Genomic DNA, 14,637 nt, shown 5'->3' on the forward strand with positions numbered 1-14,637 from the left:
GGACGATTCGGCATGTGCAAGCTTTCTCCTCTTCGACGGATGAATCTTGCGTCTAGTACTAGTGGGAGCCATTCGATCCTGCTGATGTCCGAAGGTGAACGAAGACGAGAAGGTGAGGAGTACAGTAACAGGGCAAGTAAGAGAGGGTGAGTGGTTTCGCGCCTTTGTGGTGGTGGACATGCTTGGATGCGCAAAGCCTTTGAAACATGCCTCGAGGAAGGCTCGGAAGAGATAGAAAAAGATATTACAATTCAACTGAACGATACACCGAACGGGAATCGAACCCGTGCCGCTTGCTAACTCCTGCTTATCGCAGATGGAAGGCAAGCATGATAACCACTTCACCATCGGTGTGCTGTGATTCACAAATGTAAAAATATTACATCCCCGTCTTATGACGCATGACGATTCAGCTGCCAGATTCAGAGTTGGGCCCGATCGCTGCAGCCACTCCTTGTTCTTGGACCTGGACCACCACCACCACCACCGCCAGTCTACGCAGTATGAAGAACAAGAACAAGACCACTAAGTTTCCAGTTGTACGCTTCTCCTAACAAATGCTCTCGGTTTGTTCTGAATTTAATTTGAATCCTGGGCCGTTCCTCCTGTACTGGACAAATACGCCTTCCATCCATTCACTGTCCAGGCGCGTATCAAGCGTATCATGCAGAAGGACGAGGAAGTCGGCAAGGTAGCACAAGCTACACCTGTCGTCATTTGTGAGTTATGCACTGCCATGTTCGACAGCCAAAGCTTTAATAGCACACTTCCCTCTCATGCACGCGCGTCGTCCAATCGGTTCGCGCTTTGCGATATCCCTGCCACCTGAACAGCCAAGGCTCTGGAATTGTTCCTGGCTATGATTGTGGAGGAGGCCAGCAATGTCACGGTAGACCGCGGCTCGAAGAGAGTCGAAGCCTACCACCTGTACGTCCTGGTCCATGCGCGCATGTCTCATACACAGCTGACCTGCTCTCAGGAAGCACGCTATTGATACTGTTGACATGCTCGACTTCCTCAAGGAGATCGTCGAGGCCGTCCCCGATCCATCGGCTGGTGGGACTATCGACATCGAAGCCGAGAACGCTGAGCGCGGGAAGAAGCGCGGAAAGGGCAAGGACAAGAAGGGCGCGGCCGACGCCAATGGCGGCGAGAAACCGGCGCCGAAGCGGAGGAGGAAGAAGGCTGTGGACAAGGAGAAGGAGGAGGAAGAGAAGGAAGAGGAGCGCGAGATGGAGGTGGACGAGGGCCGAGAAGACGACGAGGACGAGGGCGCGAACGGCGGCGGGCGCTCGCGACGAGATGACGATGACGACGAGTGGGAAGGTTGAGTCCTAGGAGCAGTATCGCTGTATGTTGTACGATTATTCTCGTTGCTGTTTCTGAGTGGCGTTCCTGTACATGTTGTATGTCTCACGCCCTTCCTCTATCGGAGGGATTGCCTTCACGCCCCCAAGGGTTTCAAGCTTGATGTCTCGTTGCGAGCTTAAATGATACTCCTCCTAATTGGAGGTGCACGGAATGAGTGCCGCGCTCGTATCCTGAGAGCGTGCCTACTAGTTGCCTAGCTGTTGCCCGCGCGTGACGTCGCGAACGCGGGCTTTGGGCGCCTAATGGGGCGTATACACGCGCGCCAGTCACGACGCGTCCGACGCGTCTGAAGTGCACCTTGATCTCAACCTACTACCACCACCACCACCACCACTTCCTCCTCACTATCATGGCTACTGGCTGGGACGATGACTTTGACGCGCCCATGGCGGGACCCTCCTTTATTGACCGCGCACACGTAGCTCCCGACGACGATGACTTCCCCATCCGAGAGGGCGGCCGGCCAGGAATTCTCCCGCAGGATTTAGCGGAAGAGACGCCCTTCCAGCAGCTTATACGGCACTGGATGAACGAAAGACACGCGCCGGACATTCTTCCAGGTCAGGAAGCGTTGCTCAGCCGACTTTTGGATCACATTCGGAAACAGGTGAGCAATGAGTTGCTTCGGGGCGCGATGTGGCTAGCAAGGCGGAGGAGGATTTGGCTCTGGGGAGGCATGTCTCCGGAGGTAGCATTGATTGACGACGTTTAGTTTTAGTCCAACGATGTGGAGCTCCTGCGCGCAGACCCAGACTCCTCGGAGGAAGAACACTTTCGTATAATGCTTGTTCAGACCGAGGTGGAGCGCGTCAAGTTTGTAATCCGGTCATACATCCGCACAAGATTGCACAAGGTACGCTAACCTACGTTGATCCTGACGTTCATATGTGACCATATGCGGTCGCTTCCAGATCGAAAAGCACGCGCGATACATCAGTTCTACACCTGAGATCCACGAGAAGCTGTCGAAGGCAGAACTGGATCACGCTCGAAGGTGCGCGTCGCTGTCGAATAGTGCGCTGTATCAAACTTGACCTGGAAACTCGTCCGTAGATATTCGCAGCTGGTGGAATATCACTTCAACCAATCCGTGTTGCAAAGCCTACCCGAACAACAGAGATCGATGGAGGACAACGTCGCATTCATGCCCCCCATGAGTTCGTTTATATTTCCATCTCATGTTGAATGTACTAATCTGGCGGGTATACAGCTGCAGAGCCAGACAAACTCCGACCTGTGTTCGCGCACGCATTGCAAGATTGTCCGCCTATGCGACTGCCAGAGTGCGTCGCCACACTCTCTACTGTTCTAACCACAATTCCCTGACGCGGTTGTTTCAGCGGCACGATGTCAGAGATGCAGAGAGGACAGATATCCCTGGTGCCCTATTATGTGGTCGAACAGCTGCTATTACGAGGCGAGGTAGAGCTCGTCTGACCGTCTCTATACCTTCAATACCCTACCAAGGCGCGTCCACAAGGCCGCATAATGCCCCTTATCAAGTGCAAGTGCTGCTATACGATGGCCGTCCGGCTCTGATTTTACTCGCGCCATTCATGCTGGTCTACGGTGAGACAATAGTTGTCTGATCGTGTTATATTTCTTGGTGCCCTCGCACACACTGTAACGTATTATCCTCTGGTATAAGTATGATAGTGAGCGTAGCTCAACCCTCGACATACGTATCCTTCAGACCCCACTTCTGGCAAGCGGGCCACACTTTCCCTTCAAGCCCACGAGACTTCAACGCCCTTCCTCTTCCCCACCATGTTACCCTCCCTCCGCTCCATATGCGCTCTGCTCGCGCTAGTTGCCCTTGCTGATGCCCATGGCTATGTGCGAACCTTGGCGATTGACGGCAAGTCATATAAAGGCAACCTACCCAGAGAGCAGCAGCCAGGCATGTCTCGCTAGCCGTAACCAAAACTACATGACAGTGCTCACAGAGCCCTCACCGCGCAACAGCGCCAGTAGACAGTCCTATCTGGCAAATTGCTACTACAAGCCCGGTCACGTCTACCACGGACCCGGACCTCGCGTGCGGTCTTGGTGCGCAGCCTGCCGCACTAACTGTCCCTGCAGGCCCCGGAAGCAACATCTCCATTAACTGGGCTTCGACCGAGCCGCCCCCATCGTATGTGCGTAGCGCTGACACATATAAACATGTTATGCTGAGCACCGCTGATGCCGTCGCGTGTAGTGGTTCCATAACGTTGGCCCGATCATGATATACATCGCGTCATGCGAGGGCACTCCTTGCGCTCAGTTCGACCGCTCAGCCGCGAAGTGGGCCAAGATCGCCCAGGCAGGACAGAAAGCCCAGTTCAGCAAGGACTGGGTTCAAGGAGACCTCAGTGAGCATCTTTACTAATTCTACATCAGCATATTCCTACATGCTGAGCACGCGGATCCAGCGACAGGGCAGCCGTACTCTTTCTCGCTCCCGGACAATATCAAGTCGGGCGAGTATCTCCTCCGGCCTGAGGTGCGTTGCCGTGTCTAGTACTGGCTTCGCTACTGCACGCTGAACTCTCTATTAGATCATAGCTCTGCAGGGCGCGATGTCAGGGAACGCCGAGTTCTACGTCACCTGCATCCAGCTCAACATCACCGGCAATGGGAACGGCGTCCCCAATGCCACCGTCAGTCTCCCTGGCGCATATAATCCGGATGACGCGGGTATCAACGTCGACGTGAGCACCTATTCCCCATGCTGTGCAGTGCGGACGCTCATTGATTGTGACTACTCTCCCGCAGGTGTACAGCACCTCGGACTTGGGCTATGTATTTCCGGGCGGGCCTATCGCGGCGTTCGTGAGCGACGATGGAGGTACCGACGAGGGTGCCTCGAAAACCCAAAGCTCATCCCAGCATTCGGCATCCCAGCCTTCACCTTCGTCAGCATCTAATGCAGCACCGGCCACGACCACCGAAGCTACGGCAGCAATCTCCACAACCGCAACAAGCGACACTGCGAACTCGGGAGTTACCTCTTTGCAAGCTACGACTGCGCCAACCGCTGTCACATCAGAAACTACTACCGCATCAACCACTAGCACTGCTGCCAGTGAACAAACCACCACTACCACGGGTGGATGCACGTGTGGAGGAGCGACTACTACCACGGCGATCGCCGCCGCCACCACCGTTGCCTCCGAGTCATCTGTGGCTTGCGACGACGTATCCGAGACGAGCACGCAAGGTTCAGCAACGCCTTCGGCGGGGGCGACTAAGCGGCGGCGCCATGTGTTCTCTCCTTTAGTCAGGCAGCGCATGCGTGGACATATCTGATCTGTTCAGCTGAGTCGAGAAGCACATAGACGTAGGTGATTGGAGGCATCGCGATGTATTATAGAGTTTGGGTGTGAATGACGCTAGTATATTACTCTAAAGCTTGAGAGTTTGAGAGGATGGGAGGTCCTTTCGGGCGCATTAGGCGCCCGTGGACAGACGTGAGTGAGTGGGAAGCAGGGGAGATGGTTCGCGGAGTCCAAACTCTAGACCTTCCTCTTCGGAAGTATTTGTGGAGAGCGACATGCCCTGACATGCCTCATGATGCTCGACCATACTCTCCACTCTCCAGACTACTGTTCCTCCTTTACCAACTCTGCATGCTCTGCGCAACACCATTTCGGGAGGCAAAGACGACAAACGACCGAAAACGCGCTCGTGATGATCCATATCGGCTTTCGTACCGAAAGTCTGGCCTTACTACTGCAACCTTCGTACGCCCTCGAAAATTTGTCGAGACCAAACCTCCAGAACCCATTGGTATGACGCAGCATGTTGATATCTTTCGGTCCTTGCTCAGCGCGAACATGCTTACTGATATTTCGAGCCTAGAATCGTGCTAGAGCTCGATACATTCGCGTCGAAGACGATCTCCGTTCGCGACGCCCTTCCGGTGCATGCTTGGACGAATCTCGGTCGGTCGTGCCGTTAAGTCCGGACGAACATCTATCTACGTGGTTGCTATGAATCACAGTACGGATACGCTGGGGTATAGCTCAAGTACCAAGCGTCGTGTTAGCGAGTCACAATACTCACGTCGCGAGCTCTAACGATAGCCTGAGCGGCTCCTCTTGTCTATCCACCACTACCGCAAACAGCCTCGTTAAAAGCGTAAGGCTTTTCGAGTTATACATTCAGCTCTTGCCGAGCTGATGGTACTACCATTGCTGATTCAACAATTACTCGAATCGTGCTGCTTGTCTGGGCTCATGGCACTGCGCTCAGGATTGTATCTCTGACACCTCATAGAACACACCGGAACAGCGATGGCGGGGCGAGTAGCCTTCTCGTAAAACGAAACAACGTGCAACGGCGCTGTCATGGCAAGAACACCGCTAGCGAAACAGTACGCTCTCCTACCGCATATATTCAGCTTGTCGAAGCCTAACCAATTTACTACGTTGTTCACCAGTGTTTATCATCCAGCGAACCTGTGGCTGATGTTGCCCTTTTTGACTAAGGACATCAATTTCGTCCAGTGTGGACTATTACAATAATGTCTAGTACGCATACTGGTAAGTTGTCGGATTTATATGCCAGTGCTCTCACTCACTCCCCCGGGTCTGACCCGTGCGTATAGTATGTAATTACAATTCCACCTTTAGGACAAGCACACGTAATCCTCTATCGATTTTTGTCGAACACGGATATCATATAATCAGCGCCGGGCGAGTACCGGCGGACAACGGCACCAACTTTACAAAAACGTTTCTGCAATTCTCCTCAACCAAATGAATCGAGAGATCGAGCGCCATACAAGAGGGTCGACCGAAGCCTGGACCACCGCTGCACCGACCCGCACTACCACATCTGGCAAGTCCGACGTTCAGTCGCGAGTCCGACTCCCGAATCCCGACTCCCGAGTCTCGAATCCCGACTCCCGACGCGGACTTCCACATTAGGTAACCCCGACGCTCAGTCCGAGTCGCTGTCCCCACATCCTAAATGATTATAAACCCGCTCCTCCCTGCTCTCAACCTTCACCTATCTTTCTTCCGCACTCCCACCATCTCCACACCCCCACACCCCTTCCACACCCTTTCCACAATGTCTTTCGTCCACTTTGCCCTTTCCACCCGTATTCAGTCCGCCGAGCGCTGGTCGTTCCTTGCCCCGCCTCCCATGTCCCTGTCCGACTTTGACGAAGCGCTCCCCCCGATGCCGACCAAGACCCCGACCCTCGACGCCGCCTCTGACCCCGAATTCGCCACCACCTCGACCCAATGCCTCCTTGTCCGTGGCCAACGCCAGGTGAAGCCCCGCAACCGCGACCGCCGCCCCGAATACCGACCCCTCATTGATGGTGGCGCCAACTTCCAGTTCAAGCTTCTTCCGCTCCGGGATGCGCAGAGGCGTCATTCCATTGTTTACCGTACGCTCTGAGGCCTTGATTTCCTTTTCTCTTCTTTCTCTGTGCGACTGACATGTCGGGAGAATCACCAGTAAATTCACGATGCCCAAAGTAGAGAAAATATCTACGGAAACTGGGTGTTCCCACCCACTCAGCCAATTTGGCGCTGGCGTACAATCACCACTTTCCCGGGTGGATTAAGTAGGATTTGTGAGCCAAATTTTCTTCCCGTTCAACACCTTCGTCTGGAGAGGCGGAATTAGTGACTGCACGCCGCTTTCTGGTTGAATTCTGATAGTTGGTGATTCACCCTGTATCGCACTACACTTTTCACTATGGAACGGAATTTCCTTTGCATAAACATTGTATTGGACCGTAATGTGAAATACAGGAGACCGTACTTCGTCGATAAGACGCAGGTAAGACATGAGCATGGGCGTACGTGTACGCAAGCACGCACGGGACAGTGTGGGCGCGAGCAGACGCGGGTAGGCACACAGCACGAGCGAGAGCAGGCGCGGGCAGGGCGAGAGCAAAGTGCGAACAAGACAGCTCGGATAGGACATGAGACGGGCATATGCACGGCGCAAGGCGTACAATGTGCATGGGGAAGGCGCTTGGTGCGCGCGCGGAGGACGCGGGAGGTCGCGAGGACGCCAGGTGTGCAAGGGGCATGCGCGAGCGTACGCAGGACACGACTGTAGACGAGACGCTGACAAGTTAGGGGTGGGCAAGGCACAGAGTCGCCGGAGGGCGCAGAGATGCAGGCAAGACACATGCAAAACCGAGTAGAAGAGACACAGGGCACGAGGGCTTGCGCGGGACACAGATAAGATACAGGCAAGACGTGCGCAAGACGGAGACAGCCCGGCGATGCAAATGTGTGACGGGGAGATGGCCAACAAGAGCAAGTTTGTACATGGAAGGAGCCCGAGGTTGAGAGCGGTTGGGGAGCGCGAGCGAACAGGAGCAGCAACAATAGCAGCTTAAGCAAGGAATAGAAGCACATACAAGATTATCTACGATGCAAAGCAGCGGGCGACCTGGTAGCTTTAGGGTGTCGGCGTTCAAGAGAGCGAGCGACTACATGATAGTGCGCGGTTGTCACCTCACAGTAGGCGAGTCGTAGAGCACCGAGAGTGACAAGAGGACAGCAAAACCAAGCCCTACAAGGACAGACTAAGACCAGGAGGATGTGTGCGAGGAAGCGAGCGCGAGAGGGCGACGTCGACGAGGATGAGCTTGAGGACACGGTAACGTTGAGGACAACAGATCGAGGACACCGGTCGTCAAGGTCTCCCATTATTTGGTCATATTTGGCCCAACCCGGATTTCTCTCGAGCGCTAAGTCTTGAATAGACCAGAGTGATTATTACTATTATAAGTGGTGAAACTCCGAAAGGGCCTGATCACCACCACTTTCACTACCCACTACTAAACGGACACCTTGCCTGGTGATCGGAACTAATCACCCCGCATAGTCGTAGCGCCCACCACCTTTCGGGCGCGCAGTGTTTGTTGTTTCCCGAGTGCGTTTATTATGTGTTCCTGCTTGGCCTCGACCTCGACCCGGACCCGGACCTCAACACCGCGCGCGCTGAAGACCTCGACAAGAACGACGACGACTGCTCCCCTGGCCGGATGGAATTAAAGGTGAGGCTGACGGCCGCGGCTGGACGCTTGTGCGAGGTGGGGAGTCATGACCCCCGCCGGACCTTGGGTCTGCCAACGCTCGATGCCATTTCCAGATCACATCTCTCCGTCATTGTTCGTTGCTGCTCCGCCATCCACCCACAGATCCCCACCCCGAGGACGAGAAGAAGCTCAAGTTGGACAAGACCTCTGGACTGGACACGGCGCCGGCGAGTTTAAAGCTGACTGAGGGCTTGGATGACCCTGTGATGTCAGCCTCCCCGACATTGCCACGGTAGGATCTCGGTTCCCCTTTGTTCAGCATTTGCGCACTGATATTTCTTTCCCTTCTTGATCCAGGTCTCCGGTGGCGATGACTGGGGCTGGCCACCCTGGTTGTCGACCTCCGTCGGAGCGGGGGTGGGGGCCTTCGGGCGCCCGCCCCCGCACGTGTCCGTAAAGTGAGTATTCCATCTACCTTCTAGCGCAGTGACTCGATACTGATATCTTCTATATACCCCTTCACAGACTCTTCGCTGCGATCTTGGACATGTGTCCGGTTTCCCTTCCCTCTTGTCCTCGTTTCTCCGATCGGGACTCGTTCTACGCGGGTTTTGTGTCCATTTGCTCCAGTTATGTCCCGTTCGTCGCTTCTCCTCTCCCCGTGCAGGGATCTTGTTGCCTATATTCTCGGTTCTGCACTCGATTTCTGCACCCTGTTTTCAGTCCTCGCCGTGCACGTCCTTCTCCAGCGTGCGGTTGGTCGATTGTTAGTTCTTCTTGAGTTGCGCAGAGGGAGGGATATAGGGCGAGAAGAGCAGCGAAGAAGTTTGGCCAACTTCTTCTACTGCTCTTCTCATCCTATATCTCTTTCTCCATTAGTGCGAAACTGCTTGCCCAGTTATTCTGCTATCTTTCTTTATTCTCGTCCCTCATGGGCGCCTATTACTTTATGGACCGTACGCGCTGCTTTTTCCACTTTCCCCGCTTTGCAGCCTGCCACCCGCCGCTTCTAGGTTTGTGTGTCATGTGTCCTGCCAGTCTTGCGCCCCTCTGAGATGTGCAGTGTCCTATGTGTGTACTGCTCAATCTTTCGACCGGCTACCTGTGCTCCGTTTTTCTTCTGCTCTTCATATCTTATATCTCTTCCTTCATTCGATGCCCGCGGCGTCCGTAGTTTTTGTGCGGGGAAGGCCAGGTACGGGCCCCTATTATATCCCCTAGTTAGGATTTCTTAGGACGTGCAATTTAAGCATGGCATGCAGAGTCGGCCGAATCACTCGTGTTTATGCTAAGAGGGCTTGTCTATGGAATGGCGGTAAGTAACTCGATTTTTTGATGTGCGAAGATGTATTGAATGGGGACCCGTACCGGAGCTACCCGAGGCGCAGTACATGTCAACATTTCCCAAGGGCTGGTGATGGCCCTTCTTACCACCCCCGAGCGGCATAGCATTTATATGGAATACTGACCAACAACAATATGTACCAAATAAGTCTTGTAGCGCCGACAAGCGGCATGTCCCGCTACCTCATATAATGTCACACTTTTGACGGCTGGATACGATGGCGATACATGTAGGATAACGGCGGATATTTACAGCGCGGGCGATACCCGATTTATGAGGGCGCTAGAAGGAGACAACGATATATCACCCGTCGCGCGCGGGGAACGTGACTGATCGTGATGTGTGGGCAGTTCGTTGAAAGGGTCTTTGCCCCTCTGTGGGGCAATTCCGTCAATGTAGATTGAAGCAGAGACACCAGCGCAGCTGCCTGAAAACGCACGACGCATGATGTGCAGCGGAACAGAGGAGGGACGGGCTGCGCGAAGAGTCCGCCACACCAAGTGTTGGGGTGTATCTAAGTATTTTTGTGCAAAGAATGCAAGCACGTGATTTATCACGTGAAATGAAATTTCTTGCGGGGCGCCCTATAAAAATGCAAGGTATGAAGACCCACTACCTAGAAGGTAGCGGGGATACTAGGCTCTCCCCGCTCATAGGGCAGTTTGAACGACGAGTATGTTGAAGGCCCGTGAGTACTCAATTCTAAGGTGGCAGTCCAACATACTCACATGCCATAATAGGCTGCGCACGCCCAAAATGATCCGTGATGGGACCGCTGACTCGGAGACGTGCGCAAGACCGTGTGCTCCGTCGACTCCGCCGCCTACCGCCGCTCGGGACTCCGTGTGTCTCTGCTGTACAAGCGTCAGCTGGTTTGCAAATCGCGCGATCAGAGTCAAAAGGCTCGGACGCACCACCTGTGACACGACAAGCAGTCGACCGACCGCCACTCATCTACTCAGGTTCTTAAAGTACCCGCTGGCAGTCTGTTCAACGGAGAGAGTTAAACATGCCGGCACTTAGGCTTCCTTCGACTGTCCTGGGACTCTTGGAGCATCGCAAGCCGCAATCTTCTCGGGGCGTCTCAGAGCACGCATCGGCGGTCGTACCACAGGACGTTGTCTCTGAGGCAAACGAGAATGGTCAGACCCACGTCGACGATGACTTGAGGTTGCCCAAGATGGCCTCCCTTGTCATCATTCTTGTAGCCAACGTACTTCTCCAGGTGCGATTGGACTGCCAAGATTTGAACGTTTGACGCAAATGTGTCTAACGTGATAGCGATTTTGAACAGCTCACCTTCTTTAGCATCGTATCATCATCCAACGAGTACGCGCAGCACCTTGGAGGAACGTCGACGTTCTCCGGACTTGTCATCGGCATTCCGACCGTGTTCTCAGGTCTTGCTTTGATTCCTTTGATGCGCCTCGACCAAGGTATGATTATCTTGTACTCCCGCGTCTTTCGAACATCACTCACAACGCTTCACAGGTGGCTACAAACGCCCCCTCCATTTCGCATGCGGGGCGGCCTGCCTCGGAAACATCCTCTACGGACTGGCATACCGTGCTAATTGGCTGTACCTGATTCTCATCGGGCGCATCGTTACGGGTTTTGCATTCACCTTCTGGATGTACTGCAAGCGGTTCTGCTCGGACTCAAGAATTGTCGGCGTTCGCCGCCGGACTACACTTGCTGGGTGGCTCGTCCTTGGCCAGGGGATTGGATTTAGCCTAGGGCCGTTCGCTGGAGGACTTCTGTATGTTTCATCGTCCTTGTCTCACGGTGCTGCCCACTCAATTCGCGTCAATGCTTAGGTTTAAGATCGGCTTTAACAATGCGGTCTTCAACGGATTCACTAGCCCCACGTGGATCATGGCAGTCATCTGGGCTGTGTTCTGGGTTGTCGTAACCGTGGTGTTCGAAGACGTCCCCCGCACGCCACAGAGCATAGCGCTTCAGCCCATCCCTGCACAGGGCAGCACAGTCTCCACAGACGAGGACAAGGCAGACGAAGACGAGCCGACGCGGATCACCACCTCTGCCGTCGCGCCCGCCGACGCACCCCAGCCGCCGCCTTCCCCTGTATCCCCGCCCGCGCACAAGATGACATGGGGCCAATGGGGCGCCGCGGCGACGATGTGCTGGTTCGCGATGACGTGCTTCTTCATCCTCGGCGCGTGGGAGGCAAACATCCCCGTCTTCACGAGCTCGCGCCTTCGCTCCAACCCGTTCCACTTCAGCCCGTTCGCGGCGGGGAACCTGATCGCGCTTGGGGGCGCGTGCACGATCCCTTTCCTGCTTTTGAATCTGCACGTCGCGCGGCGCGTGCAGGACCGCCACACGCTCGCGATGGGCGTCGGGACGGGGCTCGCGGGGCTCATCATCGCGCTCGCGATCCTCGGCGCGGACCAGGTCAACTACGGGAGCCTGTTCATCTGCTGGTTCCTCGTCGCGCTCGGGTTCAACGTCGCGAGCACGGTCACGCTCAGTTTGTTGTCGAAGCAGCTGCCTGGGGAGTGGAACGGGCGCATCAGCCTCGCGATCCAGTACAGCAACTACTCGGGGCGCGTGACGGGTGCGGTGTGGGGTGGCGCGGGCGTGAAGGTGGGGATGCTGAGTTATGTGGGGATGCAGGTCGCGCTCGTGGGCATTGGGAGCGTCATGTTCATGACGCTGTGGAAGCATCTGAAGGCGAAAACTGGATAGGTGTATACATCCGCAAAGCGATACAGGTGTTATTCAGGTTGATAGGTACAAAGTGCACTATACACGTATACAAACTGCTCCCTTAGTAGTACAAGCTTGAACGCTAGCTTCGAGCTGTTCAGATCTCCCCAGAGCAAACCTTCTCCACCCACTCAGTGTCGCTCCGGACGGTGGTTAGATTCTCGTAGCCATCCTTGGTGATAAGCACAACGTCTTCGATGCGAACCCCACCGACGCTCTCGTATCGTTTCAAGACCTCTTGGTCGATGTGCTTCGAGTCCCGGACGGGCGCAATGAGGTGGGGGGAGAAGTAGCAACCCGGCTCCACCGTCTACGCACATTTCTCAGCATCCATAGAAACACTCATGGCCGATCCAAGACACTTACCACAACCATGCCCTCCTCGAGCGGGAGTCGCAGCCGGAGGTACGTGTAGAACGACTCGTGGCCGAGCGGGATACCATTGATCGTCTCGTTCTGCACGGGCTTGCTCGCGCTCGGGACATCGTGTACATCCATGCCGAGTGAGTGCCCCACGCCGTGCGGGAAGAATGCCGCGCCAACCCCGCTGGCAAGGATCGCCTCCTCAGAGTTCCAAGAACCGGAGTTAGGAGACGTAGACGACTTGAAGATCCCCAGCTTCTGGAAGCCGCGCACGAGCGTACGGTGGCAGATGAGCTGGATCGTGTCCCAATGAAGACCAGGCTTGAGAGCCTCGAAGGAAAGCTACCGAGAAGTGGGTAAGAGTGGTAAACAAGACTGTCTGTGGCAGACGCACCCGCTGCATCTCGAGAACGAGCTCGTAGATAGCGCGCGCCTCGGGGGTGAATTTACCACCGTTGCCCACAGGCATAGTACGAGTGACTAGCACATGACGTCAGACGTCTTCCTGGGACATGAGCAGATTCGCCTACTATCAGCAGCATAGCACTTCCATTCGCAGCCGGCATCTATCAACAGTACTTGAGGGTGAAGGTCCCGTTGGTGGTCGTGTGCGAACTCGTTGCAGTTCTGGTGGTCCTGCGGGCCTACAGGGCCCCAAGCGAACTCGCGGTCGTTACAACAATAGTGCAACGTCGACGCACGCGTTGAGGCAGCTACGATCGGGAGGTAAGCCTGATGTTCAGCCCTGTACAACGATGACGTTAGTCAGTTGCTCGCAGCAATATCGAAGAAACTAACCCCTCTCGACGGCAGGAAGCCACGAAAAGCGCTTCAGCTTCGGCCTCCTTCTGGACCAGCCATTCTCCCGGGAGAAGCGGCCGGTCGGTGCCGGCGCCCTTTCCACGCTTGATGAGTCCCCTCACGCCTTGGCCGAGCACGCGCATGACGACTTCGTGGGCGCGAGAGCTGATCTCGTTGGCCCGTCTGATCAGCGCGATCTCTTCCGCGTCCTTGACCAAACGGGCGCGGTGCAATGCCGCGAGGAGGTAATCCTCCGTGACTTTCACGTCTCCAGCGAGGAATGCAGCGGTGTATTGCGAGGGAATGATTGGGAACAGGGGAGATGAGGGAAGGGTGTGGACCAATGCGCCAGGGAACGCCTTGATCAGCTCTTGGATTGAGTCTGCCAGGGCGGCGGGGTGGTCGATACGTGTGACATCATGCGTCGCGGTGGCTTCCTCTAGGGAGGGTGGCAGGACGGACCACATGATGTCTGCGAGCTCAGCCTTTGGAATGAAGAGGTGGGAAGAGGGCTGGTTGCTGAGCGATGTGCCGTTCTGGTACGCTAATAGCAGGTAGGACGCTGGGACGCGACATCCTGACAGATAGAAGAAGTTCGATTCCTGGAGGAACTCCTCAGTACCCTCTTCACGTACAGGCCTTCATGCGCCGATAGTGTACTCACCTGCCTGAACGGCATCTCGCGATCCGTATCATTGCGGAACGGTGTGACTGCTCCTGCAAGAAGAACAATCTGCGGCTAGAGGGATATGAGAGATCAGCAAGAGAACTGCATTCGAGTAGTAGGACATTAACATACCTTATTCTGTTCCACCGCGGGCAGCAGCTCGACTAGCTTTGTGAAGGTCTTAATCGCGTGCTGCTGGGCTTCTCGTTATGAGCAACGCTGCTCTGGTGATTTCCGGTATGCATACCAGGATATGATTTGCTGGCCATCTTGATTGAATAGATACAAGAGCTCGATTACGCTGCCCTGGTGGTGGCCGCTCGAAGTCAAGGAGCAGATATATACAGGCGCCCGCTGTGCATC

The 14,637-nt window shown here is 55.2% G+C and overlaps 5 protein-coding genes and 1 non-coding gene across 6 annotated transcripts; 4 read left to right on the plus strand and 2 right to left on the minus strand.

Annotated features, from left to right (window-relative positions):
- Positions 1-263: 263 nt before the first annotated feature.
- TRAVEDRAFT_t248 lies at positions 264-354 on the minus strand. The gene has a single exon. It is a non-coding gene; the product is annotated as a tRNA-Gly (tRNA).
- A 113-nt stretch (positions 355-467) lies between these two features.
- On the plus strand, positions 468-1,452 carry TRAVEDRAFT_155549 (histone-fold-containing protein). The gene is made up of 4 exons (XM_008046146.1): positions 468-539; positions 647-719; positions 834-927; positions 980-1,452. Exons 1-4 carry the CDS (start codon positions 504-506, stop codon positions 1,329-1,331), a joined length of 555 nt encoding a protein of 184 aa, XP_008044337.1. The 5' UTR covers positions 468-503; the 3' UTR covers positions 1,332-1,452.
- Positions 1,453-1,753: 301 nt separating this feature from the next.
- Positions 1,754-2,815, plus strand: TRAVEDRAFT_155551 (GINS complex Sld5 component; the record flags this gene model as incomplete). Its single annotated transcript, XM_008046147.1, has 6 exons — positions 1,754-1,978; positions 2,090-2,224; positions 2,283-2,365; positions 2,425-2,528; positions 2,582-2,654; positions 2,712-2,815. 6 exons carry the CDS (start codon positions 1,757-1,759, stop codon positions 2,806-2,808), a joined length of 714 nt encoding a protein of 237 aa, XP_008044338.1. The 3' UTR covers positions 2,809-2,815.
- A 323-nt stretch (positions 2,816-3,138) lies between these two features.
- On the plus strand, positions 3,139-4,280 carry TRAVEDRAFT_184697 (uncharacterized protein; the record flags this gene model as incomplete). Its single annotated transcript, XM_008046441.1, has 7 exons — positions 3,139-3,275; positions 3,350-3,509; positions 3,572-3,725; positions 3,786-3,856; positions 3,912-4,064; positions 4,129-4,201; positions 4,258-4,280. The coding sequence occupies 7 exons, from the start codon at positions 3,139-3,141 to the stop codon at positions 4,278-4,280; spliced, it is 771 nt and encodes a 256-aa protein (XP_008044632.1).
- Positions 4,281-6,429: 2,149 nt separating this feature from the next.
- On the plus strand, positions 6,430-6,765 carry TRAVEDRAFT_53225 (uncharacterized protein; the record flags this gene model as incomplete). The annotated part of the gene is made up of 1 exon (XM_008046148.1): positions 6,430-6,765. The coding sequence occupies one exon, from the start codon at positions 6,430-6,432 to the stop codon at positions 6,763-6,765; it is 336 nt and encodes a 111-aa protein (XP_008044339.1).
- A 3,793-nt stretch (positions 6,766-10,558) lies between these two features.
- TRAVEDRAFT_174863 (Creatinase/aminopeptidase) lies at positions 10,559-14,576 on the minus strand. The gene is made up of 11 exons (XM_008046149.1): positions 14,522-14,576; positions 14,407-14,474; positions 14,272-14,346; positions 13,605-14,209; positions 13,337-13,551; positions 13,201-13,286; positions 12,810-13,148; positions 11,531-12,753; positions 11,203-11,472; positions 11,005-11,147; positions 10,559-10,935 (listed from the first exon to the last, which is right to left on the minus strand). Exons 1-8 carry the CDS (start codon positions 14,541-14,543, stop codon positions 12,541-12,543), a joined length of 1,623 nt encoding a protein of 540 aa, XP_008044340.1. The 5' UTR covers positions 14,544-14,576; the 3' UTR covers positions 10,559-10,935; positions 11,005-11,147; positions 11,203-11,472; positions 11,531-12,540.
- Positions 14,577-14,637: the final 61 nt, after the last annotated feature.

The sequence above is a fragment of the Trametes versicolor genome (assembly GCF_000271585.1).
Source record: "Trametes versicolor FP-101664 SS1 unplaced genomic scaffold TRAVEscaffold_13, whole genome shotgun sequence".
Lineage (NCBI taxonomy): Eukaryota > Fungi > Basidiomycota > Agaricomycetes > Polyporales > Polyporaceae > Trametes > Trametes versicolor.